This window comes from Neltuma alba, unplaced genomic scaffold (genome assembly GCF_004799145.2).
Source record: "Neltuma alba isolate B1F8T4 unplaced genomic scaffold, ASM479914v2 tig00011155_pilon, whole genome shotgun sequence".
NCBI lineage: Eukaryota > Viridiplantae > Streptophyta > Magnoliopsida > Fabales > Fabaceae > Neltuma > Neltuma alba.
The window spans coordinates 43,896-62,619 of NW_021635888.1; the positions used below are offsets into that span (position 1 = coordinate 43,896).

The window sequence follows — 18,724 nt, forward strand, 5'->3', positions numbered from 1 at the left end:
AGAGAGAAACGTAAAAATGTTGTGAAGAGATAATCATTCATTCAGAGATTTAATTGATAACAAAAATGATGGTGCTATTATATGCCGCTTGCTTTTGGAACAGTGTGTATATGCCTCCAAAAGCATACCTATATGTACTGAACCGCAAATTGTTTTAATTGCAATCAATTTTAAAATGCTGCTGTTAATTACTCTGCAGATTCGTCTTCAATGGTCCCAAACCCAAACATATTGTTGATCAACTATTGTGATCCTTTACACACGCCTTTCATTCAGATCACATTTTGGGATGCTAGCTGTTTTATGATTTTGTACATATTATGTATCCTTTTTTCAGCGTTAGAACTGACAATACAATATTACTACTGCCTCCGGTACTTAATATAATATATTATTTAATTTTTATTTTAATCCTAAATATAAGATCTCAATCCCCTTTGTCTCTCATATTTATCTATTTTTTTAAGATAGTCCTTGTAATAATAGTAGCTCTAGCTAATATACTTGATTAGTAAGGATATTTTTAGAAAGACAACATCTAATTATTACAAATAACTAACTAAATTAATTTTCTTAATGTACTCAAGTTAGTCAATTAGTTCTTATTATATTATACCAATAACAGTACTTCTTTTTTAGTATTGGCCAGGAGATAATCCACTGCTCGCGCTGCTAAACATTTATTTAATGTTATGTTCTCTTTGCAGAATGATTGGCACCTCATCAGCGTTTCAAACTCCAAAAAAAAAATGCATTATCAAGATTAAGTGCCGGCCGTTATTCATCCCCCTCCCCGGGCCTCTCTGATTTCTTCTTTTCGAGTCAACATCTCCCCTCCTTTTGTACTCGCATGACTTTTGCTCTTCGATGAGGAGCTTTTATTTTATAATACTGTAGAGCCACAGAGAGAGAGAGAGAGAGAGAGAGAGAGAGAGAGCAGTCGGCGAAGCAATGGCAATTCATAAAGTAGGTCTGCCAAAAGGAGATGAATCTGAATTCGAGAGAGAGAGCGGAAGAAAAAGAATCAGAGTCCACAAAAGCATAATGAGTCCATGAAATTCAATTAGGCACAAAATGACTTTCAAAAGTCAAATGATCTAAACAAATGAAAGCTCTTGGAGGTGGGTTTGTGTAGTGTGGGCATTGACAAATGACAGAGCCACCACCCCCTATCAATAATTGACCGTAACAAGTCACGCATCGCTGTAATTCTCAAACCAACCATTAAAGTTTCCGTGAGATTTCGGGAAAAAGCTTGCATAATTGATTCCCCTTCAACCAAAGCGCCAGCTACGAGCTAGTCTACTACTGCCCGCTGCAAATAAAATCTTGCACATAGGTTTGATTTTCGGAATATATATTATATAATACTATAATTTTCCCTTCCTAGTTTGGGATTAGCCTTGCTTCATCATCTGCATATTGATACAAAGTCAAGCTGTATATATGTGTGCGTGGAGCATATAAATAAATAAATCTAAAAGCAAGTGCTGATGCACATACACTTGCCTATTGGTAGAGAAATACATAGCTAGGCACATAAAACAAGGGTCCCATCTCCCATCTTTATGGTTGGCAAAGCAAACAGCGAGCGAACGTACGAAGGGAACAATTGGCTGACCGGTCAATTCTTGAGAAAGTATTGATTGAAGAGGCGGTTGTGACGAACCTAAAGTATGGATGCATGTAGGGGCCGGGGGAGTGATGCTCTGGTGTCTCCTACATCTATCAGGTGGAACTCCAGTTCTTGTCTTGTCCGCATGTTTGTGGCTGGGTCACTGAGATATGCAAGAAAATGAAGATCATATATGCATGCATCCCCAACTTCTTCTTCTTCTTCTTCTTCTTCTTCTTCTTCTCTCTCTCTCTCTCTCTCTCTTAATTTCCCCATACGCTTTCAATTTGAACTGAAATTTCGCGTCATTTCTTTCATTGATAGGTAGTATTCTTTAACGAAAGTCTGAATAAACTTTCCATTTCACAAGCATATTCTTAAAGGACAAGGCTACAGTTAATTTTTAATGTTCTTTAATCAAATTAATTATCAAATTAAAGCACATGGAGTAGTTTATCTTTTCTCTAATAAAGATATTCAATTATATATGAGGATTCAGAAAGTAAATGATAACGTACACCTTCATATTTTGTCTTATTCACGCTATAAGCCTTGCTAGCAGCTAGGTATGAGTAGTAGGAAAGTATTTAATTCCTTTCTCTGATGCATAAAAATCAATGCCTGAATTGTTTTGACATTATTATCACTCAGTATTGTTGTAACTATTGTTTTCACTTTTGGTCAAAAAAATTATCGTATTCACTCATAGCTAATGGGCATGAGTATCAGTTTTTATTCATGAAATGTTCTTTTTTTCCTCGTATTTGATTAATTCTTCTGATCGATGGATCAATTGAGTGATAAAATCGCAAAAGAGAAGCTAGTCATTCTGACATGTATAAACATGCCGATTTGTTTTTGAGCAACAAAAGAACTAGAAAATAAGTGTAGTAATAGAGGGGCCCAAGAATATGGGAACAAGGGCGACAGTGGGACGAAGAAGTTCATGGAGAATGAGATGAGGGTTGAGAGAGAGCTTTGCAAGTTGATGGGTGAACAGTGATAGCTTTTGATGCTGATCGATGCAGTTTATTACTTTATTTATACTTTTAAACTTAAGATCCATTTAAAATGGGTCTTATACATTGTCAGAGTGCGGTTGAATTGATGGTAATATGGTAGAAGGGGTGGGTGATTCGATTGCGGCACGCACCAGTTAAAAGAGTACTCTTAATATATATATGCACATAGTATATATTCATATGTATGCATGTGAAATTAATTATGCAGATGCTGGCTAATTATATATGTTGACGCTGAATGCTACCATTTACTTTGTGTACGTAACAGTTCATGTTTATCTCACCAGTGAAATGATGCGGACAGTGGATCTTTTCACGTATGAACAAGACAAGCAACATCATTCAGATTCATATTTACAATGAAACCTGCATCTAATAATTACTAATAGAGGTTCTAATTATAAGATATTATTTATATTTGATAAATGAAATATTATAATTAGAACTGGAATTAATCTCATTTAAATCCAGTTTCCATGACTATACAATATAAAATTCATTCATTTTCTTATGTGGCTAGCAATGCAAATGACGTCGTATCCATTCAGATGTCCAAGTTCAGATGTCGTATGTACGTATTTTTCATAGAATAATTACGGGGCTCATAAGATATGTATATGTACGAGACTTCAATGTATAGAAAGCTTTTCGGAAGCCCATCATTTCTCAACCTGCAGATTTGCTTGATTGATCCCCATGTTGAGCTCAAAATTCTGGGTTTAGAGGTACTTAGTACGTCTCCGGTTCTTCACATAGAACCTAATTGTTGAGTTGATTTTAGTCTTAAATATAAGACTCATTTATCATATTTATCAATTTTCTTTAAATTAGCTATATGGATACTCCCTCAATCATAATCAAGTAGAAGAGGAAGATGGGGTATTAAGAAATATAATTATGATATTTTAGGAAAAACATGTCATATTTCTTATAATTAACAAACTTACCTAACTTTCTTAATCTAATCAAATTAGTTAAATTAGTCTTATATTAAGGACCGGAGAAATAGTTTTTTACGGTTGATTATATATAGGTAGTATCTTCTCAAAAAACAAATTATTGTCCTCGGCATTTAATTGGAAAATCTATTAGTTGGGGTTACTAATTAACCGTCACTTCCCTATGAATAAGTTTTCTTCTAATGACTCGTATCCTAACTATAAGACTTTATTTATAATTTATAAATAAAGTCTTATTATTAGAACTGGAAATGGTCTTTCATTTTTGTAGGCATCATCATTAAATTTTATCTCAACTTTTTTTTTTTTAATTTAACCTTATAAACTCAAACGTCACCTCATTTTCACGCCAATTTTCTGTGGTCATTTATGAATAGATATAACCTCAGGTTGGCATGTTACGCTGCGATCACTCACTTTGCCGCTAGGTTTAGCTTTACCAGTAAGCTCTGATGTGGTTGCGTCAATTGTACGGCGATTCGCATAATGATCAGCTCATCTGGGTCATGCAAACTGAGAAGGATGCAGAAATCCACGGGTCAAAAAACCCACAAAAGTTAATTGGTTGAATGGATAGATGTTGTTATTAATTATTATCACTTAATTTAATAACTATTGAGTAATTTGAATAGACCAAACAAATTTGTTAAGCATAGTATTTGTAATACACACATATTGTTTTTTTAAAAATATTTTTACTAATCATGTGTATTAGCTATAATTATTATACCTCTAAGACAGGTGCAACTACATGACTACCTTAAAATAAATAAGGGATAATTAATCTGCAAGTCCTTATAGTTTCAACCAATTTTGAATCAGGTCCCTATAATTTTTTTTTCTTTTTATCAGATCCTTATACTTTCACCTGTTTTTAATTAGGTCCTTGTATTTATTTTTCTTTTTATCAAGTCCTTATAAGATCACCTTATTTTTAAGTAAGTCCCTGAATTTTTTATTCTTTATTTTATAAATTCTAATAGTACTATTTTATAAACATAAAATAGTATATATTATGTAATATTAGTTTATAAACAATAATATTCTAAAAATAATGAATTATTATAATAATTTTATTTTTTTAGCAAAAAAAAATTAATTGTTTTAAAAAAATTTCCTTAATTAATTAGTTATATTACTTATCTTTTATTATATAATTATTAATATTTTATATTTCAATACTAATTTATTTAATTAAGTTCATATTTAATTAATAAATAAAAATTAAAACTAGATGGACCTAATTAAAATTTTAGTGAAATTATAAGGACTTAATAAAAAGAAAAATAAATGCGAGGACCTAATTAAAAATAGATGAAAGTATAAGGACCTGATAAAAAGAAAAAAAACTATAAGGACCTAATTTAAAATTGGTTAAAACTATAAGGACTTTCAGATTAATTAACCCAATAAATAAATAAATATAAATAACAAAACATATTAAAATATTATATTTAAAAATAAATTGAATATTAAACTAACTCTTATATTATATAAATTAAGTATTGGTAGTTTTATGCCAATTGAGAAGTTTTTATCTAGAAAGTAAAAAAATAGCAAAGATAGAGGTTTTTTTTTTTTTTTTTAACCAGCCCAAAGGGTAGAGTTGGATATAAGCTGTAATGCACTATGATATGCTTTTTTTGGCTGCCACTGCAGCTTCATGATTTGCGTTTTTTTCACTGAGGCTAACCATGAAGCTGTAATTAGTACAGCATGTGAACTTGATGCCCAGTCATACACTTTTACGAGTGAACTCAATTGACCGTTAACCGTTCCGCATCTACACAAATGGGTTAAGTAGACAGCCAAATGGGAAAGGGTAGCGTAGTGAATGGATGGAGGAGGAAGGTAAAGAAAGAGGGATGGGGATATATATGGAATAGGAACAGTGAAAAGGGAGGGCTAGGAAGCTAAACGAGAGCTAGATGGGATGGTCCTGCTCCACAGACAGCTCTACGTTGATGAGATTAAGAATACCAAACATAATGAAAAGATTTAAAACACACACCACCCAATTTAATGGTGGGACCTCACACTCTCTCCATATCTGACTCGATCTCCTTCTCCTCACTCTGTTACTGCTCTATCCTTCCCACACTGCTTTTACCATCCAACCAAACCAAGCTCACATACTCTCATCAAGTTTATGGGTTTAACAGTACTCTACTAATCTATAAAAGAGAGAAGGTGAGAAAGGAGAGGAAGAGGAAAAAACAATCTGGCTAGGAGGAAAATATTTTATATTAGACATATTCCTTTTCTGTGAGTTTCTGCTTATATAGTCCTCGACTCACATGCCTGACGGGGCTGTTCCCTCATTTATGGCTCTGACACGGCCCTCTCGCGTCTCTTTCTTTGCTTCTTCCGAAGCCCAGCAAGCATCCTCTTTTGTTTGGATTCCATTCCATTTATGATTCATGCTCAGTTCACCCCTTGGCTAGCTAGCTTCCACAATATTAGGGCACCACTTTTCTAGCTTGTGCTCTCTCTCCTTGCTTCTGATGAGTCCATGAAGCCATCCATGCACGCAGCAGGAGCATGGCTGTTCCATGACGCCAGGATTTACTTGAATAAGATAAGAGGAGGGTTCGTTAACTTTGGGATTTGAAGCATCATCTTTTACCATCTCCGCTCTCACAAAGTTCTACGTCGCAACCACACCAGTAGAAAAGAAGGGAGCGCACAGGCCAAAAAGGAGAGGCCAATCTGGGTTTAGAGGCCAAAATAACGCCAGTGTACTATTGTTTTTGATTCACAAGGCTCGCATAGAATGTTGGTTTAGAGGCCAAAAGTAGAAAAGAAAAGAGGATAGTGTCTGGGTTTTGGTTGCAGGGTAGTCAACTATGGGAACAAACACACGGCTCGAGGATCACGCACCCTCGCACAATTATTTCAAGTCGCCACTCTCCCTCCTCATTTACTTTTCACCCTCTCTTGTTGTTCTCTACCCTATGGATTCCTTATCCCATGTCCTAATCATTTTTTTTCTCTTATCTGAAAAAAAAATAATAATAAGTCACATAGATTCTATGGTTTCGTTGAGGGGGAAAAAATACCGTAGCCTTAAACAAAACACTGCTGTTTAAGTTGTGCGCATAGATCAGATTAGGAAGTCTTCAATTAGTGCAAAATATGCTCTTCGATTTTTAATATAAAATCTCTTTTGTAGTATAATTTATATTACAAAATAAATTAGTGAGTAAAAGGAAAAAAATTACACAAAAAGATAGAGAGAGAAAGATTATAGGTGAAATTAAACAAAATGTCATGAGAAAGATATAGTTATATTATTAAATGGCAATATATAAATGTCGCATTAGCAAGGGGAAAAGTTACTCGGCTTTGTGCTTTTAAAACGATGTATGTTTTGAAACAAAACAAAAGGTCTAAAAGATAGCAACAGATATAGAACGGAAGAATTAGCTCGGAAAATCAAGATTGAACGAAGTAGCATACACTTTTAACCCTGATTATAAGTTACTTTTAATATTTTTTTACACAAATTAAAAAAAATCTTAAATTTTATTAAGTCTTTTTTAAAATTCAACAATTTTTTAATTTTATTCTTATTTAATGTAGATCATACCTCATATAAATAAAGTCAATATAATAATAAATAAATGATAAAATTATACATTTATATAAAAAATTTCTCTCTCTGCTTTATAAATAAAACTAAAAAATTTCTTTTTTTTCTACCTTATAAATAAAACTAGAGAAGTATATTAATTAATTCAATAATTCTTTTCCTGCCAAACCAAATGTTTTTCTAGCGGGATCTAATTATGAAATCTTATAAAATAACTTCAATATGAGATGGAGGACATAAAAATCATAAGTTAACTGCAATATGATTACTAATCCCTAAAAAAATGAAATAGAAGAATCAATAATTATGATAATAACCTGAAAATGAGATTAAAATTAATACCTTTGTCTACGTGATAATTAATTAGAGATAAAATGTACATTCAGATAAAAAAAAATAATAATATTTCTTATAAATAAGACCTTTAATCTCGCTTATAAAGGAAACGAAGGGGGCAACTGAGATAATGTGCATTCATATAATGATGTTTACAAGACCCAATAGCAACTGAGAATGAAGTTGGATATAGCCACTTTTTTATTTTTCAACATGATATGGCTTCTCATTTGGGAGTTCTTAAATCTGTAACTTGAAATAAAATAAAACTATCTTGTAACAAAAAAAAAATAATAATAATAAAACTCTCTCTCATCAACCTTTTCATTTCCTTTCATCTAATCTAACCCAAACATTTAGACGATGTTTGATTCATAAGTGGAAATGAACAATAAATTTATTCACGCAACCTCTATTTTTTATTGTATTGATCATATAAATATTATGTTTCCATATTTCCATGGATTCTGTATCCAAGAGTTCTGAGAAAGTTCTAAAAAGTAGAACTAGTTTCGTCAAGCATAAACAGAATCGAATTGAAACAAAACAAATTGAAATCGAGTAAATTTAATAATAAATATAGACATCGTACGTACGGATCGAAATCCAACGAAAAGGTAAGGGGGCCAAGCGCCGATGCTACAAGGCCACCATCTCCATTATATTGCCATAATAATAATAATTTAATAATCATAAGCGTCTCCCACTTCTTGAGTCCCTTTGATAAATATATTACATTTATATTCCTCGAAATTTAATTCAGCCATACGAGAACCACAAATCCAAGTATTCATACATTTTAGTTGACTAGTATATAATTATGGCGACAACTTTTTATGCCTTCCATTTGTAAGAGTGTACAAAAACTCGATAGTCCGGTATACTCTACTTCAACCCATAATGGTCTAGTCCTATCCAATTCAGTCTAAATAAATTATATAATAAAATTAGACCAGGCTGAACGAACTAGTTGGTTAGGTTAGATTGGGTTTTGGACCGAGTGATCAAATCATCTGGGCTGGTCTGGTCCAGTTTAAGTGAATTTTTTTTATTTTTTTAATAATTTCTAATTTACATGTTACTTTTATTTTTTTTAATATTTTTAGAAATTTTTATGTATTTTCACTTCGGGTCACCACTAGACTGGACCAAACTACAAATTGTCAAACCCAGTCTGACCAAAAATCAGACTAAACTTCGGGTTAGGCTTTAGTCTGACCTAATATGTCGATTGTGCAGCCCTGTATAGGAGTACATTCTATTATTAAGCATAATTAACCATATTTTTTCAGGCCTTTCCGTTCTCCTCTCAATCCTTAATTGCCTAAATTTCATTTGAAATCTTTCCGCTAAACCAAAAGGGGTCTTAGCTTGTTATAGTTTTCCCCCTTTTTTGTTCTTTTTTTTTTTTGAAACAGCGTTACTCATTAAAGTTGACCATAGACAGTGCCGCTCTCTTAAAACTTTTTGCTGATGATGTACGCGCAATCAAAATTACACAACAACATCCATATTTTATCGTATTTTAGTTTTATTTATTGAGCATGATATTTTAGTTATGGGAATAAAACATAAACATGTTAAATTTTAAAATTAAAATTACTAATTTACTATTAATTATTCATATTTTTTAGAATTATTACTAGGAATCTATTTGGTATTGCTGAATATAATGAAATAAAGAAATTATTTGATTCAAGCATGGCTTCAATGCCTCTATTTGATTGAGAATAAGCCGTTGATTTGTTGAGATGATAAGTAGTTTTATTTTTATAGGAAAAAGAATGTAAATTTAAATTTTGATAAACATACTGATAGAGAGAAATTTAATCTTAATGCTTTTGATCTGATAAAAATTAATTAAGCACCCAAAATGACTCAAAATACTCTGAATTATATAAAAAAAATATAGAAATTGCTTGATTATGACATTCATTATCTACGGTTTTTCATTATTGGCATTATTAAATGGAAAGCGCAAAGGAGAATAAACTAAGAAAAAGAACATATTACATAGCTTTTATTTTGCAAATTTCAGATAAACAATTTTTATTGACATAAAAAGATTCGAGTTTTAAGCTTCTATTATGCCACATCCCCTCTGACTAACGAAACATTTTTACTAGTTAAACTAGATTCTTTATAGCCAAGTTTTTATACTTTTTTCAAAAAATATAGCTAATATATTTTAATATTTGAATGTTTTAATTTTTGTGAGGGGAAGGAATATAAATTTAAAGAAAAATGGGGAAAAAAGGAAGGGGCAATATGTCACGAAAAGCAGCGGGTTTTCCGGTGGAAAGGACGAGGACGCAGAAAGCTGTTCCTTTGACACGTAGGATTGTTGTGCACCGTAGGATGAGAGAATTGAGATGAGATAAAGGGTCCAGAATGGATTACTAATGGGGGAGAAAAGTTTTTGTCATGGAGTTAACAAGAAACAAGGCAGAGAGGGTTACAGATACAAAGGAAAACGGCTCAGAAACTAGACACATCCAAAAGGAAAACAAAAAAACAAAAAAAAACAAAGGAAAAGAAAAAGGAAAAGCTCAGAAACTGTGTGTGGCTGAGGAATCAGAAAGAGAAAGAGAATGGGAGGGTTTGATTTCGGGACTTAAATTAAGTTGAAGGAGCTGCAGCAGAGTTTGCAGAGAGGAACAGAAGGGTATGGCGGCGTCGCAGTCGCAGTCGCAGTTGCAGTTGCAGCTACGCCTGTTTCCCTCTTTGTAATTTTCTTCTGTTTCTTCTTTTATTCTTTCTTTCTTTCAAGGCCCCATCATCATCAACGCTTCCCAACACCCGCCTCCTTAATTCCCTCTTCAATTCTATTCCTTGTCCTCCAACAAAATAATCAGGACCCTGTGGGGGGAGGAAGGGGGGAAGAGAGAGAGCGCGCAAGGACGGTGCAACCAAAAAAAGTATGCTGGAGTTTCAACAGCATTTACAATAGGTTGTCCTTTTCTCACACCCCCGATTCGATCCAACCAATTGTTTTCGATTTGGGTTTTTTCCGCTCGTATATTTCATTCATCTAACCACAGAGTTCGAGCTCTCTGATATGGATTGTCACTCACAATTGAGTGGCGGGTCAGGCTTAGAGGTGGCAAATCAATGGCGGGTTTATTCTCACTAGGCGGTGGAGATAGAGGTAGAGGTAGAGGAACCAACCAACAACAACAAGAAGAAGCACAAGGGCATCATAACCCAACCACGGAATTCCCTCCGCCCGAGACCCTATACTGGTACAAGAACGAGGATGTGTCGTCGTACAGAGGGTTGGAGCTATGGAACCAGCAACAGGAGCAGTTCATGCCGGGAACAAGGCCATCGGAACAAGATGTGTACGGGGCGAGCAGGAGCTACGATGATCCGCCGTCCTCGTCGAGATCCTCAGGGATGATGACGACTATGAGAGGTCGAGGAGGAATAAGCTGCCAAGATTGCGGGAACAAAGCCAAGAAGGATTGCCCCCACATGAGGTGCAGGACTTGCTGTAAAAGCAGAGGCTTCCATTGCCAAACACACATCAAAAGCACTTGGGTTCCTGCTCCTAAGCGTCGCGAGCGCCAACAGCAACACCAACTCCAACTTCACCCGGACACTCTTCCCAGAAGACACCGCGAAACAGGTACATATCTTAGCATGCCCTTGTTTCTTTTTTGACTCCTGCGGAAAAGATGGTTGAGAGTGAGATGATGAGAAAGGTTTGGATGTATTATCCGCTTATTCTCCCCTACCATATCGGTTGCGTGTGAAACCAAATCTCATCTCAATCCACCCTATTCTTCATCTTTTTCTTTTTCCCTTTTCCCCAGCAGACACTGTTATTTAGTAGCCCTGACGAGTTGATTCACAGGGAAGAAACTGTTGCTCCACTTTCTTCGATCATTCTCTCTGTCTCTCTCTCTCTCACTCTTTCTCATCCCTTTCTCAACCTGTGTTGTTGTGTTTTTTTTTCTTTCAATTTGTCGTCATTTAATAATCTTTCATATTCTGCTAACTAATCAACGGCTTTTACCTTTTGGTGGTTTTCTATGCAACAAAATTCTAAAAATGGCTTAGAGCACCGGGATTTTCCTGCAGTGGTAAGCTCGCCTGCGGATTTCCGATGTGTGCGGGTGAACTCCATTGACGATGCGGACGAACAATTTGCATACCAAACGGCAGTGAACATAGGAGGGCATGTGTTCAAAGGAATTCTGTACGACCAGGGTCCTGAATATAACTACACAGCTGGAGATGTGAGCGCCCCCGCTGGCGTAGGTGGAGTTCAACCATTGAACCTCATTGCCGGTGCCGCCAGCGGTGCGTCTGTTTTACCCGCGAGCTCAATGGGTGGTGGTGCCATGGTTCCGCCGGGTGGGGCGCTTGGGGATCCTTCTTCTTTGTATCCAGCTCCACTTAACACCATCATGGCTGAAGGTATTGGTACGCAATTCTTCCCTCGAGATCTTCATAAATAGGAACATGAAAAAGGTTAATAGTGCATCCAGCTTCTTCTCGCTGTTGGATATTACTGTCGTTGTAAAATTTGACACCCGTATAAGTAGCAGGAGAGATAAAAAGAAAAAAGAGAATCAGGTCAAAATTAAGTAGAGAAAGTATTGTAGACCATTTTTTCAATGCAAATTTCAATGCTTGGTTCAGTTATATAATCCATCTACTTGTAATATGTGTGGTGAGTGTAAGTGCGTCACTCGTCTTTAGTTTTCTTCACGCCTTCTCGACTTGGAAGCTGCATTTTCCCCGTTATCCCTATGTGGAAGAAACCCACAGAGAAGTTTCCTCTTTTCATACTTGGTTATGGCCTCTCAACGATGTAGGAGCAGCTTTCAAGTTTAAAAGGTGAAAATCTCTCCCCCTATTCCCATGTGAAATACTGTGGTTCCATTATTACTCAATAAAACTATGCAGACATAGATGTTACGTTCACTAAGAAACGGGAAAGATTGGTGATCAATTTGCTCAGTGCTAGCTATCTCATATTTAATTCACATGCAGCCAAGTATGCGTATATAGGGCAACACTGCATTATACCTGAGTAAAGTGTACAGCATATATATGGTATACACATTATCTCACACATACACACCCGCACTTCTGTGAGATTTTCTTGAACCTAGTCCAAGAAAACTCCAGGTCAGAAAGAAAAGTCCAAGAAAACTATGCAGAAGTGGGAGGGGAAAGGCTTTTGCTACTTGTAAGATACCAGAAATTTCCCAAGCAAGTTGGCGCGGCTTGCATTCTCATCCTCATGTATAGTTCAGTACTTTATTCTCTGCGAGCAGTAATTTTTATGATACATATATGCGTGCGAAAATAAATTAATTGGCTTGGCACCCTTTCTTTTAACTTTTATAGACGTACAGAATCTGGTGATAACTTGCTAGCATAAAAGTGAAAGCTATGATATTGTGAACCACACAATATTTTGTGATAACTTGCTTTCATGTGTTTTTATTTATTTTTATTTTGGCTAAACTAATCAAATAATATATTCTGAAAACTACTTTAGAAATGAAAATGACCAGATATAATAGCACCATATGGGTCTGTGTGTGTGCGCGCCCTTTTCTTTGAACGCAGCTATTTATGCTACGGGGATAATGCTCTTGAATGTGGAGAGCATCATGGTACCTGCACTTGTATATGATATGACGGATGGCCAGCATGAATTTCTGACAGGAAAATGTTAAAAATTTCTTGAAGACATCCTTCTTGGTTTAGGGTGTGTTACCTTCCACTTGGTGCAAATCATTGGGGTTAGGTTTATCTTCTGAGAAACATTCTAAATGAATGGTTTTAATGGGTTAATAAAAATGTTTGAGAAATTGAAGTCAGACATGCATGCATGTGTTCACATATATGCATACAGATGTTCAACGCCACTGTGTGGTGGCACGTTGCAGTTGCCCTACAGTGCGACAGATAAAGCGATGAGCTTGCCAATTTGAAAAACGGAGGGAGAGGGGTTTGAGAGATTCACAATTTTCAGTCTTCCACTTCTCATCGCCTCTCTGTCACTTTAACAATCACCATCCTCAATTTGTTAGAGGGGTTGCCTTTCGATCTAAGAGTTCATACAGACCGTAGGAAATAGACAGATTAAAATCTTCCCTTTGTGCAATTTTTATCCTTTCACATGCAGAAGGGGCTTATATAACTAGGAGCAAGAAGACAAGGGAACATCTCACTTCTTTAATATTCCTATCCCCTTGATGGGAAGTTATCTGTGGGTATGGCTAGTAACCTATATGTATATAATAATTTTTTAAACATGAATACAAATCAAACCAGGAGTTTGAGAAAAGAAAGACAAGGGAATACCCTGGAGGCTTGGTTTGATGGACAATTTTTATACGCCACATCTAGTGCTATCTATGGAAGATTTCCTGCCAATGGATGGATGATTCACTTTTAACAATGTAGCCAATGTTGAAGCTAAGCACGTGTTGTGCAATGTTGCATTGAGGGGCATGCATGGTAAGGGCATGATATTTTGGGAACTTTGGAGGGACGACTTCTCGTTGTAAATGATTGCCCAGACGGAGGTAATCAACGAAACACCTGTGCGCATGGAGTGTGTAAATTGTTCTGACATGTTTAATAGGAATTAGGGGTAATAATTAATTCATCAGGTGATGCTCAAGACCGCTGATCATCTCAACACTCAGCAAATGAAATTAAAAGAGCTCTCAATAATCACAATAATATCATATGTGCTCCATTTCCCACTTTAATTTGCGCGTGGCTTCAAAACGATTGGCAGATCTGTTTGTCCACACAATCTCGTATTCTTCATCATAAGCTTTGGAAGCAGTGCCACTGCCGCTCACTGAATTTACCGTTAATCAACTCTCTCACTTTGTTCCTTTTTAATACGTCCCCCTCTCACTCAACCAAAGTATTTCTAACCGAAAAATGACACTTAGGGACGTCTATAAGATATTGGAAAAAATGTTTTTTTAGAAATGATCATATAGGAGCTTTTGATGAAAAGCTTAGCTTCAGTGTTGTAAGCTGAGATTTTCTAAAAGTCATCATCGATTTCGTTAAGGATCGTTGCATCATATCCCAAATTTGTACGTAAACCTGATTGTGATTCCCAGAAAGTAGCCATGCGTATCACTTTATACAATTTCTTATTTCTCAGAACCCTATGAAGAGAACTTCGTTGTCTGAGCCTGCAGGTTGCCAAAGTGGCATGCTGATTTCGCTCAAACGGACAGTCTGAATTACTGCTAGTAGTATTCAGCAATTCTAAAATCTCCATCATCAATCTGATCATTTGGCTGGTTCTGGCGTTTTCTAGTAAATCACGCATTACTTTCTTGGATTTCTTTTATGAGAATTCGTTATCACGTCATCACCCCGAAAATTTCCTTTTACCTTCTGAAAGCATGCCGAAAGCAAAAACTATAGAAACCTAAATGTGTGTTTTATCCATCCGTTCAAGAACTCATATTGGTTACAGAGCTAGCTTTTAAATTACTATTGATACCTAATACATTTATAGAAAGCCCATCCCCAAGTTGTGCAACAAAAGAATTTGTGGTCTCTTGCTCTTTTTTCACAAGAGTCAGCTTAAAGAGGTATAGAGCGTGTCTTTTTTTCGTAAGAGCATTTTCATAGTTCTACGAAAAATTAGAATATGCTTCCTGATATATCCTTATAGTAAATGATTTATCGAACTTTAATTCCTGAAACCATATTATTTAATGGAGGTTGGAATTAGAAAGAAACTAAAATTTTTAAGACATTAACTAACTTTGCCTACTATTTGATATCCATGAATCTCAGCCGGCTCTTACGAAAAAAGATAGATAGAGTGCATGATTTTAATCCAATCGCGCTAGCTGTATGATATTGTGATACTCCCTCTAGTCTCAATTAGATAAGCAAAAACTCCCAAATTTTCGTGGCCTTAATTATAAGCAAAAGTTACGCAATTTTAAGTGTGATTAATGCAGGCTTCTAATTGTGCCCCTCATTTAAAATTACAAAACAAGAGTAGTTAGAATTAATACAATAAATGATTACTAAAGGGAAATTTCCGAAAAGAATCAATTTCATACATAATAATTAAGAGAAATAACTAAATTTTCCAATTGGGCGAAACATAATTATTTTTGCTTATATAGTGCTTTCTAAGAAAATGAATGATGAAGAGTAATATAATGCATAGTGAGATTGATGAGAGTGAGATGGGGGAGGGGAGGCAGTAGCTATGTAGGAAAAGGGAGGGCTATAGAGAGTAGATGGGATAATGCTGTTTGCTCTTTGGGGAATAATGCATCAATGCGTTCCCAATTCCCAAGAGCACTTCCATCCCTTTCCCTTCTCTTTCAAAACATCCAAAACCCTTTGTTTCATTATTTATCTTTATGCCTTTCCCTTTCCTTGCCATACATGGAATTACACGCAGTAGAAGGGCTGAATCATGCTTTGTTAAATTAAACAAGCACTGAACGAATTAATTGAACACAAATGAGATGTTGACGTTGCCCCAACCTCCCTCGCTCAACCAACCATCAGATCAACTCTTCCCCTTTCTTTACCAATGCCATCACCCCTCCTCTCATTCTTAAAACTAAATTTAATCTTCCGAGTTATAACTTATCCGTGGATTCTCTGATGACTTGGGATTCAATTTTATAAAATTTCATATACTTGTGTTATCAGTTCAGAAGTTCCGTGGGTTTATACTCTTCCGGTCCTTAATATAAAACGTATTTAACTAATTTAATTAGATTAAGAAAGTTAGGTAAGTTAGTTAATTTTAAGAAATATGACGTATTTTTCCTAAAATACTATAATCATCTTTCTTAATATCTTTCCTCTTTTTTTTACTTGATTATGATTGAGAGAGTATCTATGAGGGTAATTCAGGAAAAATTAATAAATATGAGAAATAGATCTTATATTTATGATCAAAATCAATTCAATAATTGAATCCTATATTAATGAGCGGAAGAGTATATATGTACATATATAAATATTAGTTTAGCCGTTTCTTCATGATGAAATAAATGTTGTTCGATCAACTAGTAATTCCTTGAAAAGAGAGACAATGAAATGGAGAGTGCTGCATACATGCGTGAGCTTATATATATACATACATGTGGCGACAGGGATGTGATGGAGAAATCCTTCCAGTTGAAGAGAAACTAATTAACTGAATGTAAGGTTGTAGTCTTACAAGGTCTCTTGTGCTGAGCACTGTACTGGATTATATATATTCCTGCGAATTGGATGCATATGGTGGCAAGAGTCTGGAAATGCTTTGCTTCAATTTGAGCAATAATCTGTAGCGTACATGTTAGGACGACCTCTGAGGGAACAAAAACACGAAACTGTTCATTAAAATCCATGAAAGAGCCTCCAACCAATAATGTATGTTTGCTGAAACCCTCATCCAGAATCTGATGAACTGCATTGTAAATTAAACTTGGGATGGCTCACGCCCGATGCTGAGTTGGTGAGAGCAAATCAATAATAAAGGCCAAGAAACAGTATGGGTTCTTGAATGTCGGCAACCCTACGCCTCACATTTGCCCACTCATGCTGACCATTCAAACAAAACAATGCGTGCACGCTTAATCCCATCTCCTCCTCCAATAATTAATACAAGCAACCCTTTATTTGCCTCTACTTCCCTATATTTACGCGTATTCTGTTCTCCCGCTACTTCTAATTTTACCATCTTCCTTCCTCTCTTACGTACTACACCTTCCTAACGTACGTATCTAGATTTTACGCATCTCCAGACTGAAAGCAAGGAAAATACAGAAACTCCTAATTTTTGAACTCGCAACTCGCCCATACTATGATAGGTATATCTAGTACCAACAGATATTTACGGTTATAGTCAATATGATTGGGTGTTTAATTTTTAAATTTTTAAGTTAGTAAATGTGGAAATTTCATTTTTCGGAGGTTTTCTTAGGACATAATAATCTACAAATTCATAAACATAAACAACCGTCCATTTTCATATTTTAATGAGTAAATCATATGTTGTAGTTCTTTCAAATTAGAATGTATTTTATTATAGATAAAACATTATAAGTAATTAAAATCAAAATAATCAAATAGTATACTCACAGTTCGGATTTAATAAAGAATTATCTTTTAACATTCCTTCAAATAAATTGTAAAATTGATACCAATATTTAGAGAATACCGATGTATATTATTGTAGATTGCAATTGTAATTGAGGTTGCTTAGAATTATAAAGACCCTAAATCCCAATTAATGATTTCTTTATTTTTTCCTCAATTAAGAGAATGATTTAATTGAACTCTCGAAATGACATATTGGAGATTAGATTAGAATTGATTATTACTCATCAAGATTCTAATCGATTATCTGATGTAACAATTTTAAAATACAGGATTTAGTTACAAAAATAACTGCATCTCAATTATATATAATTGTAAAGTTTGGTAAGTGGAGCTCGAGAGGCAGCGCATAACCAAAGACTATTGACAGCAAATGTCATATTTATACTGTACAGACTCAAACCAACTAGATGCGACAACTCTCAACAATGGGCTTGGGCTGACACCGGCCCAATCTTATCATATAATAGAGCACTATTCTAACTCTAACAATAATGTTTTCACGCTAACAAAATTTTGTTATACGAACAAGTTGAATTGGATTGAAGATGGAAAAAAAAAAAAACTAAAATATCCTCAAAAATACTAAAAAACAAATGAGGGTAGGTAAATTTTAAAATTTCAAATCAGATCCCTGGTACTGTTTTGGAATTTTCAAATCTTGTGAAATAACAACATTGTCCTTACACTCGGTGATTACTTTCATATAGCTATTGACTACTCTAATTTAACAATTGACTATTTTTGTTTTCAAAGTTTTGGTAACTACTTTTATATAGTTATATTGACTACACAAAAGTAGTAAATAACTAAACAAAAAGTAATTATTAGATCTCCAACAACATTTAATATTAGATCTCCAATAGCTAAATAAGAGTAGTCACCAAAATTTTAAAAACAAAAGTAGTCAATCGTAATACTAGAGTAGTTAGTAGCTAAACAAGCGTAATCATTCGAATTTTAAAAACAAATATAGTTAATAGTTTAAAAAGAGCAGTCAATACATAAGAAAGAGTAGTCACCGGAACTCCGGAGGCTAGCCACCGGCACTGGCAGTCGGAAGTGTTGAAGTGGTAGT

General features: G+C 34.9%; 1 protein-coding gene across 2 annotated transcripts; it reads left to right on the forward strand.

Annotated features, from left to right (window-relative positions):
• The first annotated feature begins 10,243 nt into the window (after positions 1 to 10,243).
• On the forward strand, positions 10,244 to 12,171 carry LOC114761961 (protein SHI RELATED SEQUENCE 1-like). 2 transcript variants are annotated; one of them, XM_028951405.1, is made up of 2 exons: positions 10,244 to 11,152; positions 11,587 to 12,171. In XM_028951405.1, the coding sequence occupies exons 1-2, from the start codon at positions 10,636 to 10,638 to the stop codon at positions 11,985 to 11,987; spliced, it is 918 nt and encodes a 305-aa protein (XP_028807238.1). In that variant the 5' UTR covers positions 10,244 to 10,635; the 3' UTR covers positions 11,988 to 12,171. The 2 variants fall into 2 exon arrangements, with proteins under 2 accessions (XP_028807238.1, XP_028807239.1); XM_028951406.1 differs by having other exon boundaries at positions 11,608 to 12,171.
• Positions 12,172 to 18,724: the final 6,553 nt, after the last annotated feature.